Source organism: Spinacia oleracea, chromosome 3 (genome assembly GCF_020520425.1).
Source record: "Spinacia oleracea cultivar Varoflay chromosome 3, BTI_SOV_V1, whole genome shotgun sequence".
Lineage (NCBI taxonomy): Eukaryota > Viridiplantae > Streptophyta > Magnoliopsida > Caryophyllales > Amaranthaceae > Spinacia > Spinacia oleracea.
Window position 1 is genome coordinate 12199738 of NC_079489.1, and position 10966 is coordinate 12210703.

The 10966-nt window shown below is 32.9% G+C and overlaps 2 protein-coding genes across 2 annotated transcripts; one reads left to right on the forward strand and one right to left on the reverse strand.

Annotated features, from left to right (window-relative positions):
* The first annotated feature begins 2019 nt into the window (after positions 1–2019).
* On the forward strand, positions 2020–4131 carry LOC110777724 (protein trichome birefringence-like 4). Its single transcript, XM_056838705.1, has 5 exons — positions 2020–2658; positions 2763–2955; positions 3064–3263; positions 3350–3508; positions 3592–4131. The coding sequence occupies exons 1-5, from the start codon at positions 2132–2134 to the stop codon at positions 3926–3928; spliced, it is 1416 nt and encodes a 471-aa protein (XP_056694683.1). The 5' UTR covers positions 2020–2131; the 3' UTR covers positions 3929–4131.
* A 131-nt stretch (positions 4132–4262) lies between these two features.
* Positions 4263–8645, reverse strand: LOC110777726 (protein trichome birefringence-like 4). The gene is made up of 5 exons (XM_021982316.2): positions 8165–8645; positions 6508–6667; positions 6107–6288; positions 5296–5454; positions 4263–4838 (listed from the first exon to the last, which is right to left on the reverse strand). The coding sequence occupies exons 1-5, from the start codon at positions 8560–8562 to the stop codon at positions 4505–4507; spliced, it is 1233 nt and encodes a 410-aa protein (XP_021838008.1). The 5' UTR covers positions 8563–8645; the 3' UTR covers positions 4263–4504.
* Between the last annotated feature and the right edge of the window lie 2321 nt (positions 8646–10966).

The window sequence follows — 10966 nt, forward strand, 5'->3', positions numbered from 1 at the left end:
GTTTTGGGATTATATACTTCCTAGTTTTTTTTAGCTAGTTCCAAAATTTTAAACACATTTTTATCCATAAAAATCAAGTTTTAATCAATATTAAACAATCCATGGACTATGTACCATGGTGCACAGTGAGCATGGTGCACCATGTGCACCAAAAGAACACATGTGTATAAACAAAAGAACATGACACTACGACAAAAGAACATGCAATATAATGTTTCACTTTTTTATTATAAAAAATAACATATTATTTCACTATTTATTAAAAATATAAAAAATATATATCCATGTTCTTTTCACGTAACTAGATGTTCTTTTAATTATATAATAGTGTTCTTAAGGTGCACCATGCACTTTGTGCACCATGGTCCACCTTCTAAATTGCGAATATTAAATAAGTACTCCGTATATATTGAAGTAATATCTTTAAAGAACAAAGTAAAGCAGTGAAATTAGGTTAAATTAGTTTCGCTTAGTAAAGACGGCTTTAATCAATAAAATTCATAGCACTACAAATAAGCATATATAAAGCATTTGATTACATTTACTAATCATGCGTCGATCGGTGTAATTAATGTTGAATATAAGTTATTGTTTCTAATTTTAGTCTCTTACATAGAGTCTTTACTAGACCTGTCAAAAATTGACCCGACCTGAAATCAACCCGAACCCGACCCGAAAATACTGGGTCCTGAACAAGATTTTGTGACCCGTAACCCGATTTTATCCGAACCCGAGCAACCCAAAAAATAATGGGTCAAAACCCGACCGAACCCGTTTTGGACCCGACCGATTGAAAATCGTTATAGTAATAAATAAGATTATGAGAAAATTTAAGCATAATAAACACATTGTTTTTACTATTATTGTGTGTAATATGATTTTAATTTGAATTATACGCTATTTTATGATTGAATTTGACTAAATATAAACTTGTGTAGGAAAATTTGTTAATTTGTGCCCATATTTTGTATATTTATCACCTAAATTAATGAAAATATAATGCGCGTTTTAAAATCTCTCAACCCGTTGGGTCGACCCGAACCCAAAAGTTCTGGATCTTGAACAAGCATTTGTAAACCCAAACCCGAAAGTGACCGACCCAATCTAACCCGAACCCGAAAATAATTTTACAATCCGACCCGACCGACCCGTTTGACAGATCTAGTCTTTACTCTTTGGACTTCATATATCATTTTTCTAATGCAAAGGATAGAAAATTAGAGATAGAGCAAGACTAAAGTAAGTAAAAAAATAAAAATTCTTTGTTGAGAAACTTAGTAATGTTGGTAATTAAAATAAAGTACGTACATGGTATTGGTGATTGATGAAATACTTTAAATTTATTTTATGATAATAACTCAACAAGTAAGGTGAGATCTACATATAATTTAATAGAACAAATAGCTTGTGATTTGTAAATTGTAGCCATTGTCTTTGTTTTGCCTTATCCTACTTATTTAAGAGCATACCGAGTACGTGTTTATGATTCAAGTAAAATACTACTCAAAATTCTCGATTTACCCCACAGAAGATTCTGCTTAGAACAAGGGTTGGCGACAACTTCCACGACTGTTGGCTTGAGCATGCCAATCATTAATTCCAAACACATAACAATTCATCATTATCGCGGGTAAACTTTACATTTAAAATATAACTGTAATTCTCCCCCTTAATTATTAACTAGATGTAATTAAAAAAAAGTTCGTTATACTACGTACTTGATTCAAATACTAAATTCCAACCCAAAGGCTTCAATACCAACCACTTTTATATTAGGGCACAGAGAAGCAAATATAGGTTTAGTGTTATACAATACACACCTTCTACAGTCGTGAATCAATTTAACACTTTCTAAATTTAGTAAGTTAATGTTTTGAAGTTAATATTCAAAATGGGGTTCACTAATGCATAGTATTTTTTTCTTTCTAAGTGAGAGAGAGGGGCAAAGCCCCTAAATATATAGAAAATTGCTAGTATTTATTATGAATGTCGAAACTTTGGTATTTATCTTGTTTTTGGTATTACTTTCCCTCCAAATTCTCTAACCAACAAACAAAACCAGTCTCACAAAACAGAGTAACACATCTTCTTTCCTCTTCTTTCTTTCTCTCTTCAATCTCTGCCAACAAAAATGGCGCCATTAAAGAAAATCTCAATCACCCAAATCTTCCAACGAAGAAGAACTCAATTAATCTTCACATCTGTTCTTCTCTTATTCTCTCTCTTCATCTTTCTTAATTTCTCCTTAACGCCCAATTCCATCACTTCCATAACAGAGTCTACCCCTTCAACACTACCCTCTGCAACATCCCACCTTCTCTACGCTTCCAATTACATCTCTTCTCTCTCCTCAGTTTATCGCAGTGTCACAATGGAAAGCGTGTCAAATTCGGAAAATTCTGTTGAAAATGGGTTGAGTTTTGCTAAGAAGATCACTTCTTTGAGTGTTTCAGGAGAAAAAGAAGATGATTTTGTAAGAAAAAAGAGGAATTCTTGTGATATGTTTGACGGGAAATGGGTATTGGATGATTCTGACCCGGTTTACCCACCTGGGTCTTGCCCGTTTCTTGATTCTACCTTTAATTGCTTCAACAATGGCCGTTTTGATCTCGGGTATTTACGCTACAGATGGCAGCCTCATGGGTGTGATATCCCTAGGTACTCTGTTTTCTTTCCTTCTCCCCTTTGAAATTTACAGTCTAAATTCCAGAAAACTAAATTTTTTATTTTCTTTTTAAATAATTATGGGAATTTCATACTAGGTTTAATGGGAAAAAGATGTTAGAGATGTTAAGAGGAAAGAGAATGGTGTTTGTCGGAGATTCGCTTAACAGAAACATGTGGGAATCTTTGATTTGTTCTTTAAGAATATCTTTAGTTGATAAGAACACAATGTTCGAACTTTCTGGAAGAAGACAATTCAGAACTGAAGGTTTCTACTCTTTCAAATTCCAGGTAATTTCATCCAAATGCATAACTTTCTTAATCCGTTTAGATCTTATACTCGAGAGTGTGATGTGCATTATGATTACGGCTTACATAAATGGGTAATTTCTGTTTTAGGATTATAATTGCACAATAGAGTTTATCAGATCACCATTCTTAGTTCAAGAATGGAAACTCCCAATTGTAAATGGTGTCGAGTCGCGACGAGAACTGCTAAGACTTGATTTGATTCAAGCTACAACCTCAAATTACCATAATGCTGATTTCCTCATCTTCAATACTGGACATTGGTGGACTCACAACAAAACTCGAAAAGGGTATTTTTTTTTTTACAGATCATGATTTTACTTATTTCAGCCTTAAATTACTCAAACAGTTTTGTGTGTGATTGAAATTTTTGCAGGAGGAATTTCTTCCAGGAGGGAAATACTGTGCATTCTGAACTAAATGTAACAGAAGCATACACAAAAGCCCTTAAAACTTGGGCAAAATGGGTTGATAAAAATGTCAACAAGAACAAAACTCAGGTTTTTTTTGCTGGTTACACTGCTTCTCATTTCAGGTAACTAATCCAACATTTTTAACCCTTTAAGTTTAGTTAATCTCAAAGTAAAAAGGGCTGGTTTTTGTTGATGATTTGTGCAGAAAAGGGAAGTGGAATTCGGGTGGGAGATGTGATGCAGAAACAGAACCAATAACAGATGATAAATACTTAGCAGCATATCCTTGGATGATGAAGATTCTTGAATCAGTCATCTCTAAGATGAAGACACCAGTGGTGTATCTCAACATTACTAAGATGACTGATTACAGAAAAGACGGCCATCCGTCTGTGTACAGGCAGCCGGGGGAGACTGAGAGGCGGCTTGGGACGAGTCAGGACTGCAGTCATTGGTGTCTTCCTGGTGTTCCAGACTCTTGGAACCAGCTTCTCTATGCTTCTTTGTTGATGTCTTCTAAAAAGTCTAATAATTCTCACTAGCTGTTTGTTTTGGGATGTTTTGTACATTATGTTAGATAAAAGACAGATTTTTTCTAGTATTATAAATATAAAAGCATGACATGAAATACAATGACATGGAGTAACTCTGAAGTTAATGTACCGTGCTGTAATCATTTTCAAAATTTTTGTATATTAGTGTTAATGCACGCGATGTATGTGTGATTTTCAAGTTATACAATGACTTTTACTTTTTATTTGATATGTTATGACAGAGTTTTTTGTTTGAACACCTTAGATACTAAATGAATAGGGGCAATGTTGACATTTTACGTGGAGACCAAAGTCCTCAAAAGTTCCTTCCAATAAGCATACATTGCATACGATGCGTGGATGACATGAAATACTACGTACCATGTACAATTAATGACATGACTACTGTGTCAAAAAAAAGCGCGCGTGAACTCTAAGGTCAATGTACCATACTGTAATCGTTCTCATTTGTGTATATTTTTTCGACACTCGAAAGTTACATTAGGAGACTCTCCTCGTGTTATATGTGTTTAAACTGTACCAATACAAAAGACCAAAAAAAAACAAGCAAAAATGGTACAAAAACTAGTAAGTTGTTCTGTTGTACCCTTGTGAAGAGAACAAAGAGGCATACAAAAGTTGGTTCCAAGAGTCTGGAACTCCAGGAAGGCACCAATGGCTACAATCTTGGATCGCTCCTCGCCTCAACTTGCTCCCGGGACGTCGGTAGATAGACGGATGTGCATCTTTTCTATAAGCAGTTGATTTGGTAATGTTGAGATAAAACACTGGTGTCTTCATCTGTGAAAGGACTGTTTCAAGAGTCTGCATCAACAATGGATATGGTTTTAACAAACTCTCATCTGTTACCGGGCTGGTTTCGTTATGACAAGTCCCATCTGTATCCCATTCTCCTCCCCTGCATCAAATTCATCACCACAAACAGATAATCAATACAACATTTTGGATTTTGAGAAGCTAAGTAGTACTCCCTCCGTCTCTTTTTGTTTTTTACGTTTTTTTTTTGGATATTTCAAATTGTTCTTTACATTTCCATTTAATTATCACATAAATGACTTAGTATTCTATTAAAATTTATGTCCAATTATTATTTTAACCAATTAAATTCATTGGGTTATTTAATCTCTCACATTTTTCCATTGGGACATTAAATTTTTCTCATTTCCCAATATCAGAATTTTAATAAAAGTGAAAACATTATAAATAAACGTAATTTATCTTGTTTAAATAAAAAAAAAATTGAGGAATCTCGAGGCAAATTAATTAGTCCTTAAAACGCATGAAAAATAACAAACGTAAAGAACAAAAAGAGACGGAGGGAGTAGAATTTTATTCTAAGTTAAAGCTTTTCTTACATGAAATGCATATGAGCAAAGCCTCTAAAAAAGACTTGGGTTTTGGTGGTGTTAACATTTGTGTCAACCCAATTAGCCCATGTTTTTAATGCTTTGGTGAATGCTACTCCCACGTCCATTTTGTTATGTACAACATCACCCTCTTGGAAGAAATTTTCCCTGCAAAAAAAGTTGCACTGATTTTATACTCGTAGACATTCAGGGGTGGAGTAAGACTTGATAGCTGAAGGAGGCCGAAATAACTCCAAATTAATAAAAGGAAGACTTAATTAGTAGTACTCAATTTTTATTTTTTAAAGTAACAAAAGATAGACTTCAAGTTTTCAGAGAAAAATTTAGAGTAAACTACTAATTTTAACTTGTGCAAATTCGGATAAATATACACACATATAATGTATAGAGTAAATTACTAATTTCTCAAAGTTGAATTGTTTTTTTACTTTTAATTTTGGACATAATTGATAATGTAAATTCATACTTACGAATACTAGATCACTAGTACTAACTTCACTGAAAAATTACAAGTGGGCGAGTATAATGGTTTTCCTTTTAGGTACAAGTATATTACGTAGTACTTCGTATATTTTAGCATATGAGATTTGGGATGCCAAACTTGAAACTTATAGAAAAATATTAGTTTCTACTTTTTTTTTTTTTTTTTTTAGAGCAGTTGGGCTTTTAAAGGGACCATGACCTACTTTGGCCCATTTATAGCCTTGCCACTGTAGATATTTATCCGTCACACCAACTCTAAAAATCGTGAACTGTTACTGTATATGTTAGGGTACAGAGGGAGTAATTTCATTCATACCCGTTTCTGGACTTGTTATGATTCCACCAATGACCAGTGTTGAAGATGAGAAAATCGGCGTCCCTGTACTTTGAGATTGTAGCTTCCATAGTGTCCAACCTCAACGTTTCTTTCTTATTTGGGAGTCTATGTTGTTGGACTAGGAAGGGTGCTGTGATGAGGGATATGCTGCAATTATAATCCTAATTCCGCCACAAAAGTTAACATCAATCATAATTAAGAAAAATCCCTCCATTCCACGATATAAAAGTCACATTAATACTTGTACATTTTGATCTAGTACTATGGAGTATTACATACCGATTATGTAAATTCATACGAAATATTAATATATGTATTTCATATGCAATAGTACTAGCAAAATTTAAAATAATGCAAGATTTATGGTATAAAAGATTTACCTTGAAATAATAGTTATAAAATAAGCCAGATCTATAGGTTTGTCCTTTAAACATCCTCAAATGACAAATCAAAGATTGGCACATATTCCTGTTTAGTGAATCTCCCACAAACACTAATCTCTTCCCTCTTAACATCTCCATCATCTTCTTTGCATCAAATCTATTTAGTTAAATTAGCAAATTAAACATTCAATCATTGGCTAATTTAATTCATTTAAAATAAAAACAATAATAATAAATCCAATTTTCTCTGTTGTCATAAATGTTGACCAAGAATCTATTTAATCGTTTGTTACTTCCAAAGACAATAAGTTGGAAAACTTATCAACCACTTCCTCTGTCCCTTAATACTTGCACCGTTTTGACTTTTTGCACTATTCACATAATTTACTTTGACCCTATTTTATTTCTAGTATATGAAAACAAATGCTAGTATATATAATATATTGTTGGCTTCATCTTACATATATTTTCAAAATATTAATATTTTTAAATGTTTTTATAATATGTAGTTAAAGATATTGGTGGTCAAAGTTGTATATTGGCAAGCGTGTCCATTCAAAACGGTGCGAGTATTAAGAGACGGAGGGAGTACTCCGTACTAGAGTACTACGTATACCTGACTTTTCATTAAATTTGTCTATTACTACCCACCTATTCATAAGTTGTACGGAGTAAATTACTAATTACTCTAGTAAAAATAAATGTTGTCAATTGCTATCTCACTCCATATTTCGAAATAAACTTTTAAATAGGTACTCCATCCGTTTCTTTTTGTTTTTTACGTTTTCCTTTTTGGATGTTTCAAAATGTTCTTTACATTTCCTTTTATATTATCACATAAGTGCTACAATGATTATTTTACCCAATCAAATTCATTGGGTCATTTAATCTTTCACATTTTTTCATTGGTACATTAAATTATTCTCATTTTTTCTAATATCAGAATTTTGATAAAAGTGAAAACATTATAATTAAACATAAGTTTCTTTGTTTAAATAAAAAAAATAGAGGAATCTCAATGTACATTAATTAGTCGTTAATAAACGTGTAAAAAGCCAACTGTAAAGAACAAAAAGAAACGGAGGGAGTAAGTAGTAATTGACAAACTCTTGATAAGTTCAACAAAGGTCATCTTTACATTATAATCAATATAAAATCATTGAACTTTATAGTATGTTTTTTTTCCGGCTTTTCTGTTATTTTGAAAATTAAAAACAGAAATAAAAAGAACAATAAAAGGTGAATTTTACATTTTTGTTGTCAGTTTTTAAAATGAACCTCATCAATATATGTATGACCTTTTGAGTCATATATATAGTGAACTTTATAGTATGTCCCCTTATTTTTTTTGTTTTTTTTTTCCAGGTTTTCTGTTATTTTGAAAACTAAAAACATAAATAAAAAACAACAAAAAGTGATTTTTACATTTTTGTTGTCAGTTTCCAAAATCAACCTCATCCCTGTATGTATGTATGTATGTATGTATGTATGTATGACCTCTTGAGTTCATGATGCAATTGAAATCACTTTATTTTCCCAATTATAAAACCAAAAATTGGGAACTCTATAAGACTAATTCTCAATAGAAAAGAAAAATGGGGAAAGAAAAGGAAGAAAGAGTTCCCTCAAAAAAAAGGAAGAAAGAGTAGATCACCTTGGAATGTCACACCCATTCGGCTGCCACCTATACTTCAAATAACCAAGATCACGGCGGCCATTATTGAAGCAACTGAATTCGCGTTCGACATACGGGCAAGACCAAGGATCGTAAACCGGGTACGAATCATCGTACACCCATCTTCCATCAAAGATGTCACAAGTCGTATGTTTCTTAATTGAAGGTGGATCAACCTTAGCAACAAAAGAGTTGGTGTTGGAGAAAGAGAAGAATTGAGAAGTCAACGTTGATGCAGTTGATAATAACGTGTTAGTGGTTGATGGGTAATTAATTAAGAAAACAAGAGATGAAATTAAGACAAAACATGTTAAGATTAATGTAGTTCTTGTTGATGGAAGATGTTTTGAGATTGAAATGTTTTGTAAGTTGAACATTTTTTTTAGAGAGAAAAAAATGGATTGTAGTTAATCGTTGAGCTAAGGGTTCTTGTTTTTAGATTGTCAAATGATGAACGTTGTATGTTTAGTCAACGGAAGGTTTGTATCATACGTTAAATATGTATACTTTAAGTGATAAAACAGCCAACCAAAATACTTTATACACGTATTACTTGTTGGAAGTTCTTGCTGAGTTGCAAAAGAAAAGAGTGGAAAATTGATAAAATGTCAATTTTATTCCTTGTTTATACTAGTTGTCGGTCTGTGCGTTAGCGCACACGGTTCCCCAAGATATAAAAGTATGTTATGTAAATAGGTTTATGTAAAAAATTAGTGCAAAATACTTTATGGTAAATGCAAATATATTTGTTAGGTCCTGCTATCGTCAATGAGCAAACTCGTAGTTGGGGAGCCATGAGTACAAGATATAAAAAATAAAAACATCAATTTGAAGGGTGTTCAGCCGTAAATGACATAATTTAATGTTTGTAGCCTGCTAGAACTCAAGGAGTTCTTTCAAGAATATGTATTGTCAAACCCATCATTTGTGAAGAAACCGATTAATTTGTTGCGGAAGCAAAGACCATCTCTTTTTTCTTCTTAACTCATCAAGCATGCAAGAAGCTACCTTGTGAATATTAATTGTCTGCAGTTAGTTCAATTCATCAGAGAAGCGAAAATTAGACAACAGTAAATTAATTACAGCGGGCACGGGCCCCAAGGTATACAAAACTGTCTTGTAAAAATGGTCTCGTAAAAATACAGAAACTTACAATTAAACGAAAATTCTTGAAATACACATGGTTAATGCTAGAAATGCCACATCAAAGTCGAATTTGCATATAATAGACAATAAGCTAGGAGTCGAGGCACATTAACATGAGGTTTCAAACTCCTTTATGTTTCTATGAAAAGAATAAAACCAAACCGCAATATCTAGTGTGAATACTACAAGTTTCTTTTAAGCAATACAACAAAACAAATATTTACTTGCAAAAGGCACACACGACCATTAAATATATTGTTGTAAGTGATATACTCTATGGAAGCAACATCATCGCCAATGATATAGTTTTGGATTGACGATTGTCAGACAATGCATTTGAAGAGAGATGGTGTTGGCCTTGATAGGATCACCCAAAAATAGAATAAAGTAGAGTGTCCTTATTATTTGAAACCCCTATTTATGAAAACCGTTCATTATTTCAAAACGGGTGGAGTATTTTGTTGGTTTAGTTTGTGTTATGGTTTTATAAAGGCAAAAACGTAGTTAATTTTAGAATGTAGTATATTGTTGTGTAATAACTCTTTATCTTATGCGAAATTCAACTTATCGAGATAAATAAATAATTAAATAGAATTGATGTCATCTGCTTCAGAGTATCACACTACTTTTACTTTCACTAGTTGTTGGCCGACGCGCTATCGCGCGCCGTCCTCCAAGATAGGGAAAAACATATGGCGTAGTTATTTTTATTAAAATATATCAAGTATGTTTAATTGATATTATAACCATGTATTTGTAGGAAGAAACATACTATTTAAGGATTGCTAATATCATTTGTTTTGTAAGGGAGCTGAAATAGATTGTGTGTGTATATATATACCTCCAATTCCGATAAATGAGGATTATAAATGATAAAAAGTTAAAATTATGCAAACACACAAGGTATATAAATAAGAAATCAGTTATAAGAACTTTGAGGCCATTATGAAAACTCATTGGGGCTATGTGCCCTTTATAGCAAACAACAATAACACACCAAGTCAACATGACCACTTTGGTTAAAACTTCACGGAGCAACAAACACAACCAGCAACAGACAACCATATTACCCATCAACCCTGAACTAACTTGTTGCATTGCCTCTGACCAGCAAACTTCATTCAAGCCAAAAAACAAAAACATTGGCACACTTTGGAGAATAGAATAACATCATGTGGCCTCCCTGAATTTGTGGCACCAATGTTGCTGGTACTTACAAACAACAAAGAACATCTAACACAACCAAAAAATAAGTGATATGAGCAGGAGAGAATGCGCTGAATAGATTAGACCCAACTTCGAATAATACATAAATGTCATCCTTTGAAAACCCCTCCCCCTCCCCCCCCCCCACCCCCCTCCCCACAAAACACTACGACAGAAAAAAGATTTTAATAGCGCTTAACAATACTTTTAATAGCACTTCTTGAAGTATTGTTGATGGCTCTGCTATTAAAGGTAAAAGGTACCTATAATAGCGCTTTTCAAAAGCGTTGTCATATATAATATTAGGATAATTCAAATGTTTCTTTCATAGCACATTATAACCGCTATTAAAGAAACTTTATTAAAGATTAACCGCCAAATATTAAATTATTTTCTAATAGCGGATGTATATGAAGTGCTATCAAAGCT

Bases quoted from the DNA above. Each gene is read 5' to 3' on its own strand.
- LOC110777724 (XM_056838705.1), top strand. From the start codon at position 2,132: ATGGCGCCATTAAAGAAAATCTCAATCACCCAAATCTTCCAACGAAGA. The intron at 2,956-3,063 runs GTAATTTCATCC...TTTCTGTTTTAG, and splicing joins TCTACTCTTTCAAATTCCAG to GATTATAATTGCACAATAGA. The intron at 3,264-3,349 runs GTATTTTTTTTT...AAATTTTTGCAG, and splicing joins CACAACAAAACTCGAAAAGG to GAGGAATTTCTTCCAGGAGG.
- LOC110777726 (XM_021982316.2), bottom strand. From the start codon at position 8,562: ATGTTCAACTTACAAAACATTTCAATCTCAAAACATCTTCCATCAACA. The intron at 6,668-8,164 runs GTGATCTACTCT...TTAACTAAATAG, and splicing joins AATGGGTGTGACATTCCAAG to ATTTGATGCAAAGAAGATGA. The intron at 5,455-6,106 runs GTATGAATGAAA...CTTTTTTTGCAG, and splicing joins CATAACAAGTCCAGAAACGG to GGAAAATTTCTTCCAAGAGG.